The 23,587-nt window shown below is 39.4% G+C and overlaps 1 protein-coding gene across 4 annotated transcripts in view; it reads left to right on the forward strand.

The window, feature by feature from the left end:
* Positions 1 to 1,644: 1,644 nt before the first annotated feature.
* Positions 1,645 to 23,587, forward strand: part of CSNK1D (casein kinase 1 delta) — a 32,196-nt gene continuing 10,253 nt past the window's right edge. For 2 of the 4 annotated variants that reach the window (XM_026654574.2, XM_026654573.2), the window contains exons 1-7: positions 1,659 to 1,759; positions 2,682 to 2,830; positions 3,352 to 3,580; positions 4,721 to 4,891; positions 8,877 to 9,025; positions 13,336 to 13,507; positions 18,674 to 18,720. In XM_026654574.2, coding sequence (XP_026510359.1) covers positions 1,744 to 1,759; positions 2,682 to 2,830; positions 3,352 to 3,580; positions 4,721 to 4,891; positions 8,877 to 9,025; positions 13,336 to 13,507; positions 18,674 to 18,720 — 933 coding nt within the window. In that variant the 5' untranslated portion in view covers positions 1,659 to 1,743. Of the gene's footprint in view, positions 1,760 to 2,681; positions 2,831 to 3,351; positions 3,581 to 4,720; positions 4,892 to 8,876; positions 9,026 to 13,335; positions 13,508 to 18,673; positions 18,814 to 23,587 lie in introns of all 4 variants that reach the window. The other 2 variants (XM_026654575.2, XM_026654572.2) reach the window with 2 other exon arrangements.

Consider the following 23,587-nt stretch of genomic DNA (forward strand, 5'->3'; position numbering starts at 1 on the left):
GCTACAACCCACTTCTTCGGATGCATCCGAAGAAGTGGGTTGTAGCCCACGAAAGCTTATGCTCTAATAAATTTGTTAGTCTCTAAGGTGCCACAAGTACTCCTGTTCTTTTTGCAAAACCCCAATGGTATTGAGCCAAAGGCATGGCATCACAAAAATGTTTGTAAATATACACTCGTAATAGATTTGATGTTAACTCTTGTAACTAATGTGTGGCTGATACCAAGAACTATAAAAATGTACAATCTTCCTAATCTTTTGGAAAAACCCTTGAACATGTTAAGAGTGATATATAAGAACACACTTTATGTTAAAAGGCCTTGTGATACTGATATTTCAAAGCTAGTGCCTGCAACCAGTCTTGGAACTTTTCTCAGCAGAAAAGACATTCCAGATCTAATGTGCTGTATAAAAAAGGGAAACTGAGGCATACCACCATATTGCTTTCCTGGCTAAATGCCAAGATTTCTATGCTATGGAGAACATTAATATCTACATTGACTTGAAGTTAATTGGGTTCCAAACATTTGCCAGAGCTTGTTAGAATAAATTAGCTACTTTCATTGGCTCTTGGCAAGATCGCATGAAACATACAGGAATTATGCTGTAAGAGCAGATCCAATCCACTATTGGTCTAACCAAGTTTTGTCTTGGGTTTGTAAAGGGATTCAATGATATTGTTACTTCCATAATGAACCTTACAAAGAAAAAGCTTGTTTTTGTCAAACATAATTTGGATAAACCATTTCAGTTATACACGACACTGCTAATATTGGGTTAGAAGCTGTAGTAATACAGAACCAAGAATGGGAAGTTCCTACCTTCACTTCCCAGCACAGACAGGTTGCCCAACAACACCTGCTTGCTTTCTCTTCAGAAACAGTTAACAGGTGCAGTTGCTAAAGTTATAAGGTACCAAACAGCACTTCTTATTCAAGCCCACTTTATTATTAAGGTAAAAAGCATTATAGAGAAAACAAAAACAATAAAAGAACCTATATGAACGTTAATAAGCTCACCAAGGTTCACCCTAATGTAGATTGTGGAAGGAGCAGTCCTTCAACAACCTCTGCCTCCCAACCCCATGGGATTCTTTGTGGTTACCAGTTCATCACAGCTTCAGCTCAGAACAAGCACCCAGTCTCCTGGGGCCTCAGTAGGCCAACTCCTTCCAACCTCCCTAAGGATTGGAGCCCTCTACCATGGGCCAGTTTATAACCAGCCTATTTGTTCAAAAATCCTTTAGTTGTCTGTTGGTTAATGGAGAATCCAGTTTGAACTAGTATATGGGTACCTCTCCATGATGTGGCTTCAAAGGACTAATAATAGAGGAACTAGATTAGCATCCTCCTCCCTATTAGAGAGGTACATACAATGCCACAATAACACATGTACAATAGCATTTTAATACAATGTACTCCAAAGATATTAACCCTAACTCAATAAGGTTTAACTTAATTCTGTAAAGTTTATTTTAATTCCATATGATTCACTCAGGATATTGTCAGTCTGTCACATGATCATTATAGAACAGTTTGTCAGCATCTTGTTTAATTGAAATTATCAATTTCCATACAGGAAACACATTTAGAAATAAATACCTTGCTTTTCTTGCGTTTCAATATCGATTGTCCTTTTCTTTTCTTAGGAACCGACATTGCTGCCGGTGAGGAGGTTGCCATCAAATTGGAATGTGTGAAAACCAAACATCCTCAGCTCCACATAGAGAGTAAAATCTACAAAATGATGCAGGGAGGAGGTAAACTTAAGTTTCTGTCTAATAAGAGTATTTTTGTCTGTGTTCATAGATATCAGATACATTAGTGTTCAGATTCCCTTTTGGAAATGGGGAGGTTTCCTTCAGTTTTTCTGTGTTCGAGGATTTGCCCCGAAGACTACCATTTGCTAATCTAGTCAACACAACTCAGAAAAATGTTAAAATATAGCTCTTTTGCTCTGTTCAGTTTTTTAAAAGTTTAAAAGAGGTGGTTATCAATACTGATGTCTTATTGACTTTCAGTGGGATGCTGTCCAGGCACAGAGGATTATGTTAGCCAATCCCAACAGAGGTTTGGGGCCTAAACATATAGTTAACTTATTTTTATTGTTAACTGCTTCAAATAAATAAAATCCATTTCAAACGCTAAGCACAGATAAATGTTTTTATTGTGATATGATCATGGTTCTGGAAATCAGAAAATTGAGTTCTAAAGCTTGTTCTGACAAGCACACTCTCTGTCACTTTACCTCAGTCACTTACTTGTCACAGGCTGTCCATCTGTATAATGGAGCTATTTACCTCCCTTATAGGGACTGTATGAATGTGTGAAATGTTGTCTAAGGCCCTGATCCAACAAAGCACTAATGCATGGGATTACATGCTAAGCACAATATGTGTGTCAGTTCTTTTTTGAAAGAGGAGGATGCTAGTTTAGATATCTCCTGCTATAAATTTTGTGTTAGTCCTTCTGCAGAATCTTAGGTTTATATTCTCAGAAAGCCTTTACATAGTGTAAAATATTATATGTCACTGGAAATACAGTAGCCCTCATTGGGAATATTTAAAATTTACAGAAGAATGTGTTTTTTAAATCTGTCTTAAGGGTCTTGAAGGTCCACGTTCATGATCTATAAAACTCAGATGAAAAGCACTGTGAAAAAACTATTTTTCTCTGTTCTAGTGGGTATTCCCACAATTAAATGGTGTGGAGCTGAAGGAGACTATAATGTAATGGTGATGGAGTTGTTGGGACCAAGCCTTGAAGATCTATTCAATTTTTGTTCAAGGAAATTCAGTCTGAAGACAGTCCTGTTGCTTGCTGACCAAATGGTAGGAAATTGCTTTGAAGCTCTTGATGATGAAATGTACTTGTCATAATAAAGTTTTCAAAGAGAGTTTACTGAGCTATATCCCTTGTCAGGAATTCAGAGGTGGGTGGGGTTTGCTATCTCTTTTAAAGGTTGTAACACTCAAAATTAGGTTTATTTTTGTAAATGCAAAACTTTAAATCAATAATTTTGATGAATGTTTAAATTAAAACAGTTTTTGTTGGAATTTAAATATTCTTCTGAAATGTTTACTACCTAGACGTTGTTACATTGTGCTAGTGCAAAACAGCCAGAAAGTGAAGCTGAGTAGAAACAAATGTGAAATTTACTAAGGTGAGGGAACTCGAGAAAGATATGAAAACAATGTAGTGAAAAGTAAATGACTTTTGTAAAATCCATTTCTTTTAATAATCTGAGATTTTAAATGATAAAACAGCTAAGAAAATTTGTCTGTTTTTAAGACTGTTTCTAGTAACAGAAATTCATGCACGTCTCTTGAATTAATTTCTTCTCTGTATCTAGATTAGTCGGATTGAATATATACACTCTAAGAACTTCATCCACCGAGATGTAAAACCTGATAACTTCCTGATGGGTCTGGGAAAGAAAGGCAATCTGGTCTACATCATAGACTTTGGGTTAGCCAAGAAGTATCGGGATGCTCGAACTCACCAGCACATTCCATATCGTGAAAATAAAAACTTAACTGGAACTGCCCGTTATGCATCTATAAACACTCATCTTGGAATTGGTGAGCTGGAGGCAGATAACTTTCTGTCTAGCAAAATATGTATCTGTCATTTTGAGTCTTCAGTTAATGAAATACACAATCTGGATAAATCCTTTTAGCAAGCAGATATTCTTTTGTAGCTGATGCATTGAAAGAAAATGCCTATTACTATTAATTGGCTGAGTTTGCAAGGCTTACACTCAACTTGATGCTGTCTATTTGTCATGCAATAACTTTTGAATGCTGCATCCAATACATTCCAGAATTTCAGCAAATATTTTAGGCAACAATGTGCAGAACCCTGTTGATTTTGGGGGGGGGGGAATTAGAAAACTGAAAGGGTGCAAATGTGGGGGGAGGAGAGGCACACAGAGTTCTTGCCTCCTATTTAGATGAACCACAAATTCAGGCACCTCTGCAATTGTCTATAAATCAAATAACTGGTTGATAGAATCATTTAACGCCTTCCGACATAATGCCCCATCTCATTTCTGGCCATCATTCCAATAGAATTGAAGATACTAAAACCCTGAATCCCAGTAAGAAAGAAAAGCTATAACAATAGTGGGGGTGGGCGGGAAGCAGGGGGTGCACGTAGCACCTTTGGCATAAAGGTGGGTTACAGAGATTTATTGGAAATAGAAGGGAATGGAAAGGTGGCACACAGGGAACTTGTGGTGGGAAATGGAGGAATGCAAGGGGTCCCCTGGTGTGTGCAATGAACTTGGTTTTGTAAAGGGATTCAATGATATTGTTACTTCCATAATGAACCTTACAAAGAAAAAGCTTGTTTTTGTCAAACATAATTTGGATAAACCATTTCAGTTATACACGACACTGCTAATATTGGGTTAGAAGCTGTAGTAATACAGAACCAAGAATGGGAAGTTCCTACCTTTTCCTCTGTCACTTTCTTTAGGCTTATGTGTGCAGGTAGGAATAAAAGCAGGAAACTAATGGTTCCAAGGAATTAGCAAGTTTTTGCATAACTGCAAGAGGGATAACTGTTTCTAATTATTGGCAAGTTTAAGATGGACTTATTGACCTCCAGCCATATATTATGTATTTGTAAGGCTTTCAGTGACAGTTTGTGGCATAAACATTTTTGTACCTTCACACCAGAACATCAAACCTAACAACTCCACTTTTATACTTTTGTAGAGCAGTCTCGCAGAGACGATTTGGAGTCCTTGGGCTATGTACTGATGTATTTTAACCTGGGCTCACTACCCTGGCAGGGACTGAAGGCAGCAACAAAAAGACAGAAATATGAACGTATCAGCGAAAAGAAAATGTCTACACCCATTGAGGTTTTGTGTAAAGGATATCCTTGTAAGTTATCCTTTTGATAGTATATTGACAAAGTGAGCTTTTTTTTTTTAATTTGTTGACATTGAATGGTAGGTTCTATCACTATTTACATTTTAAGCTACATTAATTTAGTGATTACTTTGACATCTGTTCATAAATAGGCATATCAAACTCCATGATGGGCTAAATGTTCATGTACATGGATATCATACTTGCTTGTCAGGACCCCTCCCTGTCCCTTGACCAGCTCTCCTCACCTTCAATTTTATATTTTATTTGAATGTGCATTCATTGGGACTTGGAGATTGAAAGCTGGCTCTCCAGGTCTCCTGACTCTGTACTTGTATCATACTTTTTGCTCTTGTAAAAATGCTGTGCTGTATGAAGACAGACAAAAATAATTATTTATAGGAGTTGACCAGTTCCAGGTTTTCATCCCTTTGTTTGAGTGGGCTGGATTGCAAAGTCAGATGCACCAATAGCACCTGCTGTACTTGGGAACATGGAGCATAGGAATTACCATACTGGACTACAAAAACAACAAGGAGTCTGGTGGCACCTTAAAGACTAACCGATTTATTTGGGCATAAGCTTTCGTGGGTAAAAACCTCACTTCTTTGGATGCATAGAGTGATGCATCCGAAGAAGTGAGGTTTTTACCCACGAAAGCTTATGCCCAAATAAATCTGTTAGTCTTTAAGGTGCCACCAGACTCCTTGTTGTTTTTGTAGATACAGACTAACACGGCTACCCCCTGATACTTGACACCATACTGGACTGGATATATGGTCCATCTGATCCAGTATCCTGTCTCTGAGAGTGGCCAACACCAGATGCCTCAGAGGAAGATGCAAGAAACCTTACATTAGGCTAGTGTTTCCCCCCACATTTGATCTGCCCTGTCATACTGTCCCTTCCCTCCCCAGAAAAATTAGTTATCTTCCTAATCTCTGGCAGTTAAAAATTGTTTTAAACCCAGACACATGAGGTTTAATCTCCTCCACAGTTTATTATCATTAACTAGAAATGTGAACATTTTTGTTAGCTGTATAAATGTCCAGTCTTTGAATCTTGTTAAGTTTTTGGCCTCAACAACTACCTGTGGTGACACTTCCACAGTTGGAATTGTGTGAAAAACATATTTATTTTCATATGTTTTGAATTTTGCCACGTTTCAATTTAATTGAATGTCCCTTTGTTCTTGTGTTACAAGAGACAACAGAAGATCCTGATCTGTCTTCTCTGAACCATTCATTTGAGTTGTCTGCATTTCATTTTAAGGAAACAAAGCTACATTATGGTTGAAAATATAAAAAATGGGAAGCTTGCAGTCTAAAGTTCTCAAACAACGTTAACTCTGCCACTGTGTATATGTATAATTGTGTATATATAATTTATTGCATGGAGGGTGTAGAATAGTAATATATACGTAACAAGAATATTCAGAGTTATAGCTTGTGTGTGCATATAAGGGCTGTCAAGCGATTAAAAAAATTTATCGCGATTAATCATGCGATTAAAAAAATTTATCGTGCTGTTAAACAACAATAGAATACCATTTATTTTAAATATTTTTGGATGTTTACTACATTTTCAAATATATTAATTTCAATTACAACACAGAATACAAAGTGTACAGTGCTCACTTTATATTTATATTTATTTATTACAAATATTTGCATAGTAAAAAAAAATTTTCAATTCACCTCATACAAGTACTGTAGTGCAATCTCTTTATCATGGAAGTTGAACTTACAAATGTAGAATTATGTTTTATTTTTGAATGCAGGTTTTTTTTTGGTACAATGTAAAACTTTAGAGCTTACAAGTCCACTCAGTCCTACTTTTTGGTCAGCCAATCACTCAGAAAAACAAGTTCGGTTACAATTTTCAGGAGATAATGCTGCCTGTTTCTTGTTTACAATGTCACCTGAAAGTGAGAAAAGGCGTTCGCATGGCACTGTTGTAGCTGGCGTTGCAAGAGGTTTACGTGCCAGATGTGCTAAAGATTCATCTATCCCTTCATGCTTCAACCACCATTCCAGAGGACATGCTTTCATGCAGATGATGGGTTCTGCTTGATAATGATCCAAAGCAGTGCAGACTGATGCATGTTCATTTTCATCATCTGAGTCAGATGCCAACAGCAGAAGGTTGATTTTCTTTTTTGGTGGTTTGGGTTCTGTAGTTTCTGCATCAGAGTGTTGCTCTTTTAAGACTTCTGACAGTATGTTCCACACCTCGTTCCTCTCAGATTTTGGATGGCACTTCAGATTCTGAAACCTTGGGTTGAGTGCTGTACTTATTTTTAGAAATCTCACATCGGAACCTTCTTTGCATTTTGTCAAATCTGCTGTGAAAGTGTTCTTAAAACGAACATGTGCTGGGTCATCATCCGAGATTGCTAAACATGAAATATATGCAGAATGCGGGTAAAACAGAGCAGGACACATACAATTCTCCCCCCAAGGAGTACAGTCACAAATTTAATGGACACATTATTTTTTTAACGAGCATCATCAGCATGGAAGCATGTCCTCTGGAATGGTGGCCGAAGCATGAAGGGGCATATGAATGTTTAGCATATCTGGTATGTAAATACCTTGCAACGGCAGCTACAACAGTGCCATGCGAACGCCTTTTCTCACTTTCAGGTGACACTGTAAACAAGAAGCAGGCAGCAATATCTCCTGTCAATGTAAACAAACTTGTTTGTCTTAGCGATTGGCAGAATAAGAGGTAGGACTGAGTGGACTTTTAAGCTCTAAAGTTTTATACTGTTTTGTTTTTGAGTGCAGTTATGTAACCAAAAAAAATCTGTATTTGTAAGTTACGCTTTCACAATAAGAGATTGCACTTCAGTACTTGTATGAGGTGAATTGAAAAATACTATTTCTTTTGTTTATCATTTTTACAGTACATATATTTGTAATAAAAAATAATATGAAGTGAGTACTGTGCACTTTGTATTCTGTGTTGTAATTGAAATCAATATTGAAAATGTAGAAAAAACATCCAAAAATATTTAATAAATTTCAATTGGTATTGTTTATAAGTGTCAATTAATTGCAGTTAACTCACGCAATTAACTCAAAAAAATTTATCGCAATTAATCGCAGTCTATATACATACATACATACACACATTTTTTTTTTATTATTTCAGTGTGGCTTATTCAATGTTTTAAACATTTCCCATGTTTATTGCCTTTATGTAGATGCAGGCTATGCTACATTTTGCATTTTAAATACATAGGTGTGTCCAATAGCAAAAATGAATACTCTTCCATGGAATTTTACATAAATAGAGACTGCCCCTATCCTGAGAAAAGTACAATTTAAATGCATTTAGAAGCAGTGAACGGCACACACAAAATAAGATAGTTTTTCCTGTCCACTGTCCTCATTGCTACTGTAGGAGTATAACCTGTTCTTTCCTCTCCCACCTTCAGCTGTTTGGGTGGGTACTCTTTCGTCAGGTCATGTTCTCTGCTGCTGGCAAGTGGGGTTTCTACCTACTTTGTGATTGGTGATGAAATATGGAATGTCACACGAATCCTTCCTTTGATGCCCACATCTTTATAGGTGGAGTCCATTCAATAGCTTATTTTCTACCATTTCCTTGTTCCACCCTATCTCCGTGCCATTGAGACACAGTACTGTCTCCTCCAAGTCCCAGCATTATGGTTTTGATTTTCCTTTCATTCAGGGGATTCTGTAACATTTATATTCTTGAACCAAATCTTAATGTCTTTAGGCTTTAGAATTTCTGTAGACTTGGCAGTGTAAATATTACAGTTGCCCCAGGAAAAATTAATAGCTTAGCAACTAAAATGGTGCTGCATCTTTTTGATTGCTTGATGTGTCTGAAGGAATAGTTGGGAAGATAGTGTTGCATGTAGAAAAGGATGATAAAATTGTGCTATCCCAGAAAACAGTACATTAATTTTGGAACAATTATTTAAAAGTAAATATGAAGCTAGTAAACTAGATTTCTCTTGTTACAGCCGAGTTTGCTACATACCTGAATTTCTGCCGCTCTTTGCGTTTTGATGACAAACCAGACTATTCTTATCTAAGACAGTTATTCAGAAACCTGTTCCACCGACAAGGCTTCTCCTATGACTATGTATTTGACTGGAACATGCTCAAATTTGTAAGTAGATAATAACATTGCTGACTTAGTCAGAGGCCATTGGAAGAATCAAATTCTTCTATTTAGGATAGCTGCTATATATTTTAAGTTTGATTTCTTTACTAACAGTGTATATTTTGACTGCTACCCAAGACTCCCTGTGTTCAAACAACATTTCTGAGGGCCCAGCTTTCTTTTGGTGTTTGAGGTACAGTCTGAAAGCTCGAAGAAGATTTTCTACAGAGCCTCTTCATTTCTTTAGTAAAGAGAGGGGGCATTGGCTTGAAGAAATATTGAGATGTCCAATCAACTAGTACATTCCTTACACTAAGAATAAAATCTTCAGGGGAATTGGAACATCCCATTATGAATTAATAGGTGGCAAGATGTTAATTTTCAAATGAGATCTCTATTGAAACTCTTTAGTAAATTTATTCCTTAACTTGTAGGTGAAAATGTTACATTTAATTCTTTACATCGAAAATCTAATTTCTGTCACTCTCTGGGATCATAGTATGTCTACACTGCAATGTAAGTCCAGGATTAGTGGGATGCAAGTTGGCTGACCCTGGGTTAGAGAACCCAGGGCTTGAGAGTTTACACTGATTGTTAACCCTATATTAAGATTTTTCTAACCTGAGCTTGAACCTGGGGCTCGGGATCAATACTGCAGCACACAGACCTGAGTCAAACCAGCCATATCCCAGACTCCCTGGTGCCTTCCTGAAATCTAGCTGCTCTATCCCTTTGATGGTAGTGCACTGTGGGAAAAGTTGACCGTCCATCCTGCAAGCTTGAACATCCTGCCAACACGTCTTGCTGATCGGTCTTTTTGGTCTATGTGGTCCCAGCATCGTGGAGGAGGTGCCTTTTAAAGAACTTACTTTGCTTTTGTTTTCACTCCTGTGTCAGGAAATGGGCAGAGTTTCCGTGAGCTGCTGGTGGACATTGTGGCAGTGTTTTTTGGCCCACCAAAAGCAACTGAAAGAGATTATGATGGACCATGAGGAGGAGGAGGAGGAGGCAGAGGAGAGGGAGTACGCAGGCATGGCAGACTCTCACTGGCTAAGGCTGCTCATGACACTCCATATAGCTGCTGATGCCCCCTATGTAGACTAGTGCTTTTGGTGCAGGACCACAATAACAGACTAATGGGATCACATCATCATGCAGACCTTGGATGACCAGCAGTGGTTCCAGAACTTTTGCATGAAGAAAGCTATGTTTCTGGAGCTTTGTGAAAGTTTGCCCCACCCACTAGTGTAAAGACATGCATGAAGCCACCCTTACTGGTCCAGAAGCAGGTTGCTATAGCCATCTGGAAATTGGCTACCCCAGACTGCTACATGTCTATTGCAAACCAGTTTGGTGTTGGAAAGTCAACTGTGAGTAAAGTGGTGGCAGAGGTTCCTGAGGCAATCAGGCACATGGTTTACCCAAGGTGGCGAGCATAAAAGATATTCCTGAAGTAACTGCTAATTTTGAGAGAATGGGGTTTTCCAGATTGCTCTGGGACCATTGATGGGACTCATGGGACCATAGTTTGCCCTCCTCAAGGAGCACAAGAGTATATAAACCGCAAAGGGTACCACTACATTGTTCCCACCATTCTGAGAGATTTGTTTGTAGATGGAATGGTGGTCTAGGCTCAAGCCTGAATCTGAGACCAGGCTTACATTGCAGTGTAGACATAACCAGTAATTACTAGAAATCACTGTACCAGAATAATGGATGTCTATTACCTAGAGTAGGAGGAACAGGACAATAATTGATCACGAGGGAGAAATTTGGCACAAGTGGCCTTCCCCAAAGTAGGAAATCTTTTGATTGAATCCCTGTGCTTAGAATAATATTTATTGGCGTTTTTATTATGCTTTTGTTCAGAAGGGGTTTTCAGAGTTGCCGAGCCTGTTGCTCTTGGGACACCTAATCAGTGCTGCATTCTGGAGAGGTGTAGGGAATGTTTGGGAAAATATAATTCTGCTATTGTAGCTCTAATTCTGGTGATCTCCATCCCAGTTTTCTTCAAGCTATTTGTTGAAACAAAATTTCTGATCTTGCTGCTGCCCATCCCAGTTTCATTACTATGAATCTCAGATCATTCAAAGAAAAATTTGCTGCATCTAGTTATCAGAAAATGCAAACTACCCAAGTTTATAAAACATCTACAAAAACAAATAATTTTTAAAACTTTATATTGCATTAGTTCCCATACTGTCCCTCCCAAACATAGAAGAAGATACACACCTTGCTTGGAAAGGCTTATAATCTGAAAAAAAACCCTACCAAGTATCATCAAGGGGGGAGGAAAGGGATAAAATGTATAAGCAAAATGATCGGGGTGACTGAATGCCTCTTGTTATATAATTGTTTTTTAAGTGAAATTCTAATTATCCACCATTCAACCCCACATGTATATCCCTGAGACCAATTCACAGGTTCAGTTGCAGTGTTCTTATGTCCCTCCACCTCTGCATTGAGTCCTTCAGCATGGATGAGCAGTTTAAAGTATAAGTTAAATAAGTGAAGGAAGTAAGTCAGTGATTTTGTCAGCTGCTTTTGTTATGCCGCCAGAAAGAGGTGTATCTTCAAGAGGGATTTAAATGAAAGAGAGGAAAGTGGCTTTGTAGATCAGTTCAGGAATGGAATTGCATGCATTGAGGACAACATTAAAAGAAAGCTCGGTGATAGCTGAGAGGCATGGACGAAGAGGGTGTCAAAGTTGTCATTATTTAAACCCCTAGGCACCCTTGACAGAAGATACACGAACAAAAAAGTGCTAAATAGAAGCCTATGGTAATGCCAGCAAAAGTTGATGCAGTACATAAGTGAAGGGAATCCTTCTACATATTCAGAGGGGGGCCAGGGATGTGATCAGATCAACTGGTAAGGAGAGCTTAGCAGTTGCATTTTATATGGATTGAATGAGATCTACAGAAATTTGCGCAAGTTACCTAACTTAGTTTGCCAGTTCAGATTATTCTTTGATCAGTGCCCTACTCTTGGATTTTTTGAAAGTTGGCAATAGTTGGAACCAGCTTCTAATCAGATGCTGACCTAATGGTGATCCTTGTTTTTCACTTCAAAACTAGATTACTGCAATGTCCTCTGCCAGTAGCTTCCTTAAGAGTTTCAAGCGGACTCAGCTTGTGGAGAATGAAATGGTTCAGCTCTTGAGAGGGTGATTTTCTAAGAGTATATTATACCAGTGTTTCATACTTCTGAATGCAGCTTCAAGTGCTGATTGATGTAAGTCTTGAGTGACATGGAACCCTAAAGATTGCTTTTCCACTATGTCCTGTCACAATGGCTAAGGCCTTGTCTTCACTACTGGGATAAGTCAACCCAAGTTATGCTACTCCAGCTAAGTGAATAACGTAGCTGGATTCGACGTTGCTTAGGTCGACTTACCCTGGTGTCTTCACTGTGCTGTGTCGATGGGAGACGCTCTTCAGTTGACTTCCCTTACTCTTCTCAGAGAGCTGGACTACCGGAGTCGACCAGAGAGCGCTCTGCCGTTGATTTAGCGGGGCTTCACTAGACCCGCTAAATTGACCCCTGCTTCATCGATTGCATCAGTGTCGATCTCCCCGTAGTGAAGACAAGCCCTAATATCAGCAGGGTTGTTTCTGGTGTATTTTTCAGACCCAGGAAAAGGGTGTTCTCAGTCAAGTCCTTCACCAATGAATTCCACTCCTCTTGTGGTCTGCGAGTGTGATCAGCTTTAGGGTACAAAGTAAGATCAAGTACAACCAGATCTTTAATTGGTATTTTCCCATCAAAGCAGGTTCTGGGGTTTGTGAGGCCACCTTCTGAATTTTTGGAAGAAGGCAATTACTGTTACTTGTAACTATTGTGAGGTACCCAGATGCCATGACAATGGACATGTGTTAGATAGGATTTCTGACACCCCAGTCCTCCTCATAACTATAATATCTGGATGTTATAATGAAATACAAATTAAATTCAATACCATAGTTTTTATGGGAACTTACAGGAACAAACTGTCAGGTTCCGTTTCACACGCCATGTGTTAAATGCAACAGAGAGTCCTGTGGCACCTTTAAGACTAACAGATGTATTGGAGCATAAGCTTTCATGGGTGGATGCCCACTTCGTCGGATGCATCCACCCACGAAAGCTTATGCTCCAATACATCTGTTAGTCTTAAAGGTGCCACAGGACTCTCTGTTGCTTTTTACAGATCCAGACTAACACGGTTACCCCTCTGATACATGTGTTAAATGTTATTTTAGTAATTAGTATTTATATGAAATGGAGTACTAAGCTCAATATGCGCCCTAATTGTTAACTAGTTTCATGACTTACAGGGTGCAAGCAGAGCCGCTGAAGATGCTGAACGTGAAAGGAGAGAACGAGAGGAAAGATTGAGACATACACGAAATCCTGCAGTACGTGGTTTACCCTCCACTGCCTCTGGGAGGCTGAGGGGAACGCAAGACGTAGCTCCTCCTCCTCCCCTTACTCCAACTTCACATACTGGTAAGTAATCAAATTCCTGGAGCAGACTCATCTTGCAGACTATGCTATTCTTCAGCTACTTCCTGGTTACTGAACTATACCATTTTGCCGTCCTTCAAAATCAACTTGAGTAAATAACCAGGATTAGGGAAATATTTTATAAATATACTCTCTGTAAATGCTGTTCTTTCCATAAATTACTGGACAGGTTTTCCTTTCTGCTGTGCATAATAATTGCCTTGCTACGTGCTAGTCTGATTTAGATTGTTGCCTTAAATACCTGCTGTGGTTTGGGAACAATTACACACTTTACTCACTCTAGAAGGATCACCTTTTCCAAGTGAACTTGTTCTCAGGACATTCCATTTATACAGTCATTACATTTTTATGTGTTTTGCTGAGTCCCCACTTCAAACTAATAAATGTAAAAAAAATTGTATGTAAAGAGATTTTCCCTAGTGGTGATTTTATTTTAATTGTATACCAAAATGATTTTCTACTTATGTAAGGAATAACATAAGGTTCCATAGGCCTGATCTATTATTTTTTCCTTTAAGGCTTTGTTAAAGATTTAAATAATCGCCTAGTGTACTGAAGTTGGGCTTAGATCTTCTTTTATTGCACCTCAGCATAGTTATGAGAAAATAGATTTCCAGCACAGTGGCAAACTGAAATGACTTCAGATACACTTTGATCTTGCTGTTACATAACAGATCAGTAGTTCCGTACTGACTTCCACTTATTCAGATAATAAAATCAATTTCTTTTTCATGGCATTACCTCCATAGAACCTCACCGCAGAAATCATGTGTCAAGACTGCTGCTACTGAACATATTAGAGCAGTAGTTGAAGGGAAACACAGAGGTCCCTCAAGCCCCATACTCCTGCTGGAACCAACCTCTCCCTTTTTACTTCATATTACACAAACAAATCTCATTGTCAGTTTTAGGCTGAAAAGTTCACTTTTTCAAATTTTTGATATTGTAATTCACCTTTGGTCTTACCCAAAATTAGGAATTGCCAAATCAGACATGTGATCCATCTAGTTTAGCATTCTGTTTCAGACTGTAGTCAGGTTTCAGAGTGGTAGCCGTGTTAGTCTGTATCAGCAAAAACAATGAGGAATCCTTGTGGCACCTTAGAAAGTAACAAAATAAATGTGTTAGTCTCTAAAGTGCCACAAGGACTCTTCGTTGTTTAGACTGTAGTCAGTACTAGATGCTTCACAGGAAGGGGTGAGAAAGCCCTCAGTAGACAGATGTGGGATAATCTGCCCCTCTTCATGCACCCCCCCCCCCCGAAAGTTTTATCCTATTCCCTAATTAACATAAGAACATAAGAATGGCCCTACTGGGTCAGACCAAAGGTTCATCTAGCCCCCAGTATCCTGTCTTCCAATAGTGGCCAATGCCAGGTGCCCCAGAGGGAATGAACAGAACAGGTAATCATCAAGTGATCCATCCCCTGTCACTCATTCCCAGCTTCTGGCAAACAGAGGCTAGGGACACCATCCCTGCCCATCCTAGCTAATAGCCATTGATGGACCTATCCTCCATGAATTTATCTAGTTCTTTTTTGAACCCTGTTATGGTCTTGGCCTTCACAACATCCTCTGGCAAGGAGTTCCACAGGTTGACTGTGTGTTGTGTGAAGAAATACTTCCTTTTATTTGTTTTAAACCTGCTGCCTGTTCATTTCATTTGGTGATCCCTAGCTCTTGTGATATGAGAAGTAATAAACAACACTTCCTTATCTGCTTTCTCTACACCAGTCATGATTTTATAGACATCAATCATATCTCCCCTTAGCCGTCTCTTTCATAAACTGAAAAGTCTCAGTCTTAATCTCGCCTCATATAAAAGCCATTCCATACCCCTAATAATTTTTGTTACCCTTTTCTGAACCTTTTTCAATTCCAATATATCTTTTTTGAGATGAGGCAACCACATCTGCACATATTATTCAAGATGTGGGCGTACCATGGATTTCTATAGAGGCAACATGATATTTTCTGTCCTATTATCAATCCCTTTCTTAATTATTCCCAGCATTCTGTTTGCCTTTTTGACTGCCGCTGCACATTGAGTGGATGTTTTCAGAGAACTATCCACATTGACTCCAAGATCTCTTTCTTGAGTGGTAACAGCTAATTTAGACCCCATCATTTTATAGGTATAATTGGGATTATTCTTTCCAATGTGCATTACTTTGCATTTATCAACATTAAATTTCATCTGCCATTTTGTTGCCCAGTCACCCAGTTTTGAGAGATCCTTTTGTAGCTCTTTGCAGTCTGCCTGGGTCTTAACTATCTTTAGTAATTTTGTATCCTCTGCAAATTTTGCCACCTCACTGTTTACCCCTTTTTCCAGATCATTTATGAATATGTTGAATAGGACTGGTCCCAGAACAGACCCCTGGGGGACACCACTATTTACCTCTCTCCATTCTGAAAACTGACCATTTATACCTACCCTTTGTTTCCTATCTTTTAACCAGTTACCAATCCATGAGAAATTGGGTTAAACTCTGAAGCACAAGTTTTATAATCCTTCCATACTCTTTAATATTAGCCATTATAACTCTAGATATTCTTTTTATCCATATAAATGTTTGCTCTCTTTCTGAAGTGTGCTAAAGTAGTAGCCTCATCAACATCCTGTGGCAGTTTCCACAGTCAAATTATGCATTAAACAAAAGAGCATTTCTTTATATCATTGTATGTCCCCTGTTCTTGTGTTATGAGATGGGGAAAACAGAAGCTTCTAATCTACATTCTCTAGACCATTATTTTATATACTTCTATCATGTCCCATTTTATTATCGGTTTCTCCCTCAGACCTCCCTATGGTAGTGGCTAAAACCAGGGAATGTCTTTAAAAAAATGCATTTATCTCAACCTGTTCTGATAACAAATATCATGAATGCCTCCAATCTAGGATGGGGAACACATTTAGGATCTCTGTCTGTGGTCTTCGGAAGCCTAACGAGCAGCAGCTCCACATAAATTTGCTAGAGCTGAGGGCCATCAGGCTGGCTTACAAATCTTTTCACCACAGATCAGAAACATAATTGTGTTGCCTCTATCAGAAAGTAATCAGTCAAAGTGGATGGGGTTCATTAAAATAATATCTGCTCTGCACTTGACACTTTAAAAAAAAAAAAGTTGCTTACATCAAGTGGAAGGGGACACATCATCCATCACAAGTGAGCATTCAGACCTTTGGTGGCTCATGTGAAGATCTGTTTGAAACCAAGCAGGGATCCCACGTGTATTAGACACCTTTTTTACACTGACAAGAAAGAGGTCCTCTTACACCTTTCCTCCACATTTCCATTCATCCTTGAAATATTTATGGAGATTTGGCAGAAGAGACCCAGCACGATCTTAGTCTCACCAACCTGGACACAGCAGACTTGGTTATATCAGAGTTCCTGCATCTGTCCAAAGATCGATCTTCTCTTCCCTCTTTTCCCTGCTTCCTCCAATACAAGATTTCTTGTCACAGGAGAACAGCATCTGGTGCAACTGACTGCTGGTCCCTCAGCTAACAGCATAGCTCATAAAGCGACATCTGACAAAGTGGGTATTCACCCATGAAAGCTTATGCTCTAATACGTCTGTTAGTCTATAAGATGCCACAGGACTCTTTGCGCTTTTTACAGATCCATACTAACATGGCTACCCCTCTGATACTTGACAGCATAGCTCATGAGTTTCTAGGGCTTGATGTTTTATACTTGATCTGAGATCGAGACAGTCCTGTTTGTCTTCTACAAAATAAAACAGGTTTAAAGGGTTTATTGAAGGGTAGGAATAAATAATCAATTTTCCTAGTGGAAAGAGGTGAATAGCGGGGTTCCCCAGCGATCTGTATCTGTTCAACATACTAATGAATGATCTGCAAAAGGGGACGAACAGAAGTGGCAATGTTTCTGGACAATACAGAATTAATTCAAGATAGTCAAGTCCAAAGCAGACTCTGAGGAGTTACACTCACAAAGCTGGGTGACTGGGCAACAAGATGGCAGATCAAATTCAATGTTAAGTGCAAAGTAATGAACATTGGAAAAAATAATCCCAGCTATATATACATAGTGATGGATTCTGAATTAGCTATTGCCACTCAAGAAAGAGATCTTGGCCTCACTGTGGACAGCTCTCTGAAAACGTCCATTCAATACACAGCACCAGTCAAAAAGGCTAAATGTCTGTTAGGAACTATTAGGAAAGGTATAGAAAATAAGACAGAAAATATCATCATCATAGAATCATAATGCTCCTACATAAATATATGGTGCGCCTACACCTTGAATACTGTGTCCAGTTCTGGTCACCCCATCTCCAAAGAACTGGAAAAGGTTCAAAGAAAAGCAACAAAGGTGATCAAGGATATGGAAACTTCCATACGAGGAACTAAAAAGATTAGGGCTGTTCAGCTTAGAAAAAAGGGGAGGGGGGGGAATCTGATAGGTCTATAAAATCATAAATAGTGTGGAAAAAGTGAATAGAGGAGTGTTATTTACCCTTTCCTACATAAACCAGAGATCACCCAATGAAAATAATAGGTAGCAGGTTTAACACAAACAAGAGGAAGTACTTCTTCACATGATGCACAATTAACCTGTGGAACTCATTGTCATGGAATGTTGTGATGCCCAAAAGTATAAGTGTTTAAAAAAAAAAAAAAAACTGACTAAGTTCATGTAGGATAGATCCATAAATAGCTATTACCCATGATGGTCAGGGACACAACACTATGGTCAGGGTGACCCTAAACCTCTGAATATCAGAAGCCAGAAGGTGTAGATAGGGATGGATCACTTCATAATTGCCCTGGAGACAGGGTGCTGGGCAGGATGAGCCATGGTCTGAACCAGTATGGCAGCTCTTTTGTTCTTAAATCTTGACCTGGTCTTCTGTCCAGTTTAAATGAGTGTATACTTTTTTTTTTCCTCTCTCTCCGCTGTGCTCAAATCCAACGCCTGGTTATTACATATAACTTAACTGCTGTTTCTGCCTACTGTCACTGCAAAAGGGATTTAGGTGTTTGTCCGTTCCCTGGTGAAACAGTTTTTTTTTGTTTGTTTTTTTAAAGATCTTAAAAACGAACTCCTCTTTAAATCCTGTTTAAAGCTGTATTACAAGAAAGTTAAGTGATAAGCTAATACAGTCTTTCTCACAGCTAACGCCTCTCCTCGGCCAGTGTCTGGAATGGAGCGAGAACGGAAAGTGAGTATGAGATTGCATCGTGGTGCCCCTGTCAATATCTCTTCGTCTGATTTAACAGGCCGCCAAGATACTTCTCGTATGTCAACTTCACAGGTACAGAATAAACACCTTTTTATGGGAAAGGGAGGGGTTTAATTTGAGAGTACTTATTTTGATCAGGCTGTTGTACCTTCCTATGTCAGTTTACCAGTTTATCAATGGGATTTCATACTGAAGAATATTCACTTCCTTATTTTATAAAGGAGTTTAGAATATTTAGGTATGTAGTTCCTACCTTTTCGCTTTGTTGGAGGCACCACTCATAAGGCCTTTGTCTTACGATATCAGTTCAATATATAACAAAGTATCATATTGATCTCTAAAGAACTGAACAAGGGCAATTTTTTTGTTTAATCTCCATCTTTCTATTTCTTTGTGTACGCCCAGTGGCAAGCCTTTTAATGCCAGGGCTGTATTAAAGAGCCATATGAGAAGATGTTCAGTATACAGTAGGAGCCCAAAGGGTCGTGTGTGCTATTTGGTGGAACATATGCTATATATTTGTTTCACTAAAGCAGTCAGAACAATTTCCTATATTTGCATTAGACATGATTACAGGTAATATAATATTCAGGATCTTAAAGGATCTTAAAATTATCTTAGTAATTTTAACTGCAGAATTCAAAAGTCTTGCAATCTAGAAAACATGGCTTGTGCATTTTAGTTTTTTGTTTGTTTGTTATTTTTTTACTGCTGAGAGGATCTAATATTGTAGAAATATAGCAGTTGCTGTAATTCTGAGGTGGAAATATGATGCGGTATACTTAGTCAAGATAATTAAGTCTTGAACAACATTTTTTCTTCCATGTAATCTTTTACTTTTCTATTCCACTTCTGCCTTGTTCCTTCTTTCACTATATCTTTCTTGTTTTGATAGCTAGGTAGAAGCCTTAAACATGCTATCAGGTACCTTTCATTTATAACTTTTGGATTTTTCTCTTAACTCCCAGTACTCATAGTTCCCATTTAAAAGTGTAAAAGTAAAATTTTCTTAAGTTTACTAGTCTTTTGGACATTTTGTAAACATTGGCTTATTTCTTCCCATCTGTGGATTTCTAGAAGAAACAAAACTGCTAATTGAGTATTTAATACTTATTTGATAAGCACATCATCACTGTCTTTAGTTAGGGTGACATAATTCTGTCAGAATTCAATTTGTATGCCTTCTGCAAAGTTTGCTGTCTCTCTGCGTTAATGGACTTTTTAACAAGGTTCGGAATTAACAGTAGCTTTTTAATTAGTGAAATTAATACGCTTTTTAAAATGTATAATGCCATTGTTTTTCCTACACACACAGTTAAAATTGTGCCTAAACTGCTTTAGTGACTGTTTAAGTGCACCCTGTGTAGCATGGTGGTAGGCTATAGTGTAAATGGTCATACTGTGGTGGTGCTCACTATAGAATTGCCTTTAAATCAATACAGCATTCTTAGTGTATAGAGAAGATGAGAAATTCTAGACTCAACAAAACCTGTATCTTAAATTTTAGTATACACATGGCTTGTCTTAAGGTTCTCTAGAATACAAACTTATCTCCAGACATAGTTAGATTGTGGAGACTTCAGCGGTGCATTTGCTTTGAAATATCAGTTATTGACAGTGTCCTTCTATTGTTCAGGTAGTTTAGTTAATATTAGGGCTATCAATTAATCACGATTAACTCAAAACAAATTAACTCGATTAAAATAATTAATAGTGATTAATCGCACTGTTAAACAATAATAGAATACCAATTTAAATTTCTTATAACTATCTTTGGATGATTTATACATTTTCAAATATATTGATTTCAGTTACAACACAGAATACAAAGTGTACAGTGCTCACTTTATATTATTTTTTATTACAGATATTTGCACAGTAAGAAAGATCAACAAAAGAAATATTTGCAGTTCACCTCGTACAATGGGGTGGGCAAACTTTTTGGCCCAAGGGCCTCATCTGGAATTAGAAATTGTATGGCGGGCCATGAACGCTCACAAAATTGGGGTTGGAGTTCGTGAGGGGGTGAGGGCTCTGGTTGGGGGTGCGGGCTCCAGGGTGGGGCCAGAAATGAGGAGTTCAGGATGCAGGAGGGAGCTCTGGACTGGGGCAGCGGGGGGGGAGGGCTCTGGGGTGGGGCTGGGGATGAGGAGTTTGGGGTGTAGGAGGGTGCTCTGGGCTCAGATCGAGGGGTTCGGAGGGGGATCAGGGCTGGGGCAGGGGGTTGGGGTGCGTGAATGGGTGCAGGCTCCAGCTGGGGATGCAGGCTCTGGGGTGAGGCTGGGGATAAGGGGTTTGGGGTGCAGGAAGGTGCTCTGGGCTGGGATTGGGGGGATTAGGGCTGGGGCAGAGGGTTGGGGTGCGGGCTCTGGGGTGGGGCTGGGGATGAAGGGCAGGGCCGCCCAGAGGATTCAGGGGACCTGGGGCAAAGCGGGGGAGCTGCGGCGCTTGTACTCACCTGGCAGCGGTCCGGGTCTTCAGCGGCATTTCGGCGGCGGGGGGCCCTTCAGTCGCTCCGCGGCTTCGGCAGCACTGAAGGGCCCCCTGCCGCCGAAATGCCGCCGAAGACCCGGACCGCCGCCGGGCCAGGGCCTGGGGCAAATTGCCCCACTTGCTCCCCCCCCCCCCCCGGGCAGCTGTGATGAAGGGTTTGGGGTGCAGGCTGCACCAGGGCTGCGGTGGGGAGAGAAGACTCCCTCCAGCCCTCTCTCCCCGTAGGAGCTTGGGGCCCGGTGAGAGGCGCCTCTCCCTGGCTGCGGCAGCTCTGATGGCGCTGAGCTGGGCTGGGGGAGGGGTTCCTCTTCTCCTCAGCTCCAGTGGGGCGGGGCTGGGCTGGGGGAGGGGGTCCTCTCCCCCGCAGCTCGGGTGGGGCTGGGCTGGGGTAGGGGGTCCTCTCCCCCGCAGCTCGGGCGGGGTAGGGCTTGACTGGGCTGGGGGAGAGGCTCCTCTCCCCACCTGCACGGCACTTGAGAGCCTGCTGCACAGCCGTGCAGCTTACAGGGAACTTAGAATGTCACCTGAAAGTGAGAACACGCATTCACATGTCACTCTTGTAGCTGGCGTTGGAAGGTATTTAGGTGCCAGATATGCTGAACATTTGTATGCTCCTTCGTGCTTTGGCCAGTATTCCGGAGGACATGTTTCCATGCTGATAACGCTTGTTTAAAAAAAAAAAAAGTGTTTAAATTTGTGACTGAACTCCTCAGGGGAGAATTGTTTCTTCCGTTCCGTGGTTTTACCTGCATTCTGACATATATATCATGTTACAGCAGTCTTGGATGACGACCCAGCATATGTTGTTCGATTTCAGAACACTTTCATTGCAGATTTGACAAAACGCAAAGAAGTTACCAATATGATATTTCTAAAGATAGCTATAGCACTTGACCCAAGGTTTAAGAATCTGAAGTGCCTTCCAAGATCTCAGAGGGACAAGGTGTGGAACATGCTGTCAGAAGTCTTAAAAAAGCAACACTTCTATTTGGAAACTACAGAACCCGAACCACTATAAAAGAAAATCAACCTTCTGTTGGTGGCATCTGACTCAGATGATGAAAATGAACGTGCATTAGTCTGCACTGCTTTGGATTGTCATCGAGCAGAGCCCTTCATCAGTATGGAAGCATGTCCTCTGGAATGGTGGCTGAAGCATGAAGGGGCATACGAATGCAACTCCAGCTACAAAAGTCCCATGCAAACGCCTATTCTCACTTTCAGGTGATATTGTAAATAAGTGGGCAGCATTATCTCCCAAAAATGTAAATAAATGTGTTTGTCTTAGTGATTGGCTGAACAAGAAATAGGACTGAGTGGACTTGTAGGCTCTGAAGTTTTATATTGTTTTATTTGAGTGCAGTTATGTAAAAAATAATAATTATAAGTTGCACTTTGACAGTAAAGAGATTGCACTATAGTATTTGTATGAGATGATTTGAAAAATATTATTTCTTTTGTTTGTTTTTTACAGTACAAATATTTGTAATAAAATTAAGTGAGCAGTGTATACTTTATATTGTGTTATAATTGAAATCAATATTTGGAAATGTAGAAAACATCCATAAATATTTAAATAATGGTATTCTGTTATTGTTTAACAGTGCAATTAAAACTGAAATTAATTGATTTTTTTTAATGTTACAATTAATCACAATTAATTTTTTTTAATTCTTTAACAGCCCTATTTGATATACAGGAATATTGTTATCTGGGAAGTAAATTCAGCTGTCATGGTTGGCATTCCACTTTGTTTTGCTTGCAAATGTGTCAAATTTTGAGATGCTAAGTGCTAATCAACATTTTCCATTTTTAAAAATGAATTTAATGATCTGGGATTTTATAATAGAATTAATGAGTTCAGAATTAATTGCAAATACGTTTATTTTGAAAGTGAACTTGAAAGGCTTTCTCCCTACCAAATCTTGCAAAAATTGGACATTGCAAACAAAAAAAAAATCAGTTCAGAGAGCTCTCACTTTACTTGGCTTTAGAAATATACTAAACTGTAGCAGGGGAAACTATCCTCAATGTGGATTTTGGCAGTAGAGTGAAGGAGGGAGTCAAAGATGACAAATAATTGAGAGGGTTGTAGATGCGGGAGTCAGTATTCTGCACATCATGCATCTCATTGAATGAGCCAGGATTATGCAAAACACAGCTTCATTCAGTCCACGCTGTTCAAATTCTGTAGCAAAGGAGGTAGCATTCCTCTGGGCTTCAGCCACAGACACTACAGAGCTCTCTTTCTCTCTCACCATTGAACTTGCACACTGAATGGGGAAGTGGAAAACTTTCTATTTATGGATGCGTGTAATAAATATATAAAGTAATAGCTACTCTTAATACATTT

Source organism: Terrapene carolina, unplaced genomic scaffold (genome assembly GCF_002925995.2).
Source record: "Terrapene carolina triunguis isolate 2854851 unplaced genomic scaffold, T_m_triunguis-2.0 Scaffold192, whole genome shotgun sequence".
NCBI classification, from domain to species: domain Eukaryota; kingdom Metazoa; phylum Chordata; order Testudines; family Emydidae; genus Terrapene; species Terrapene triunguis.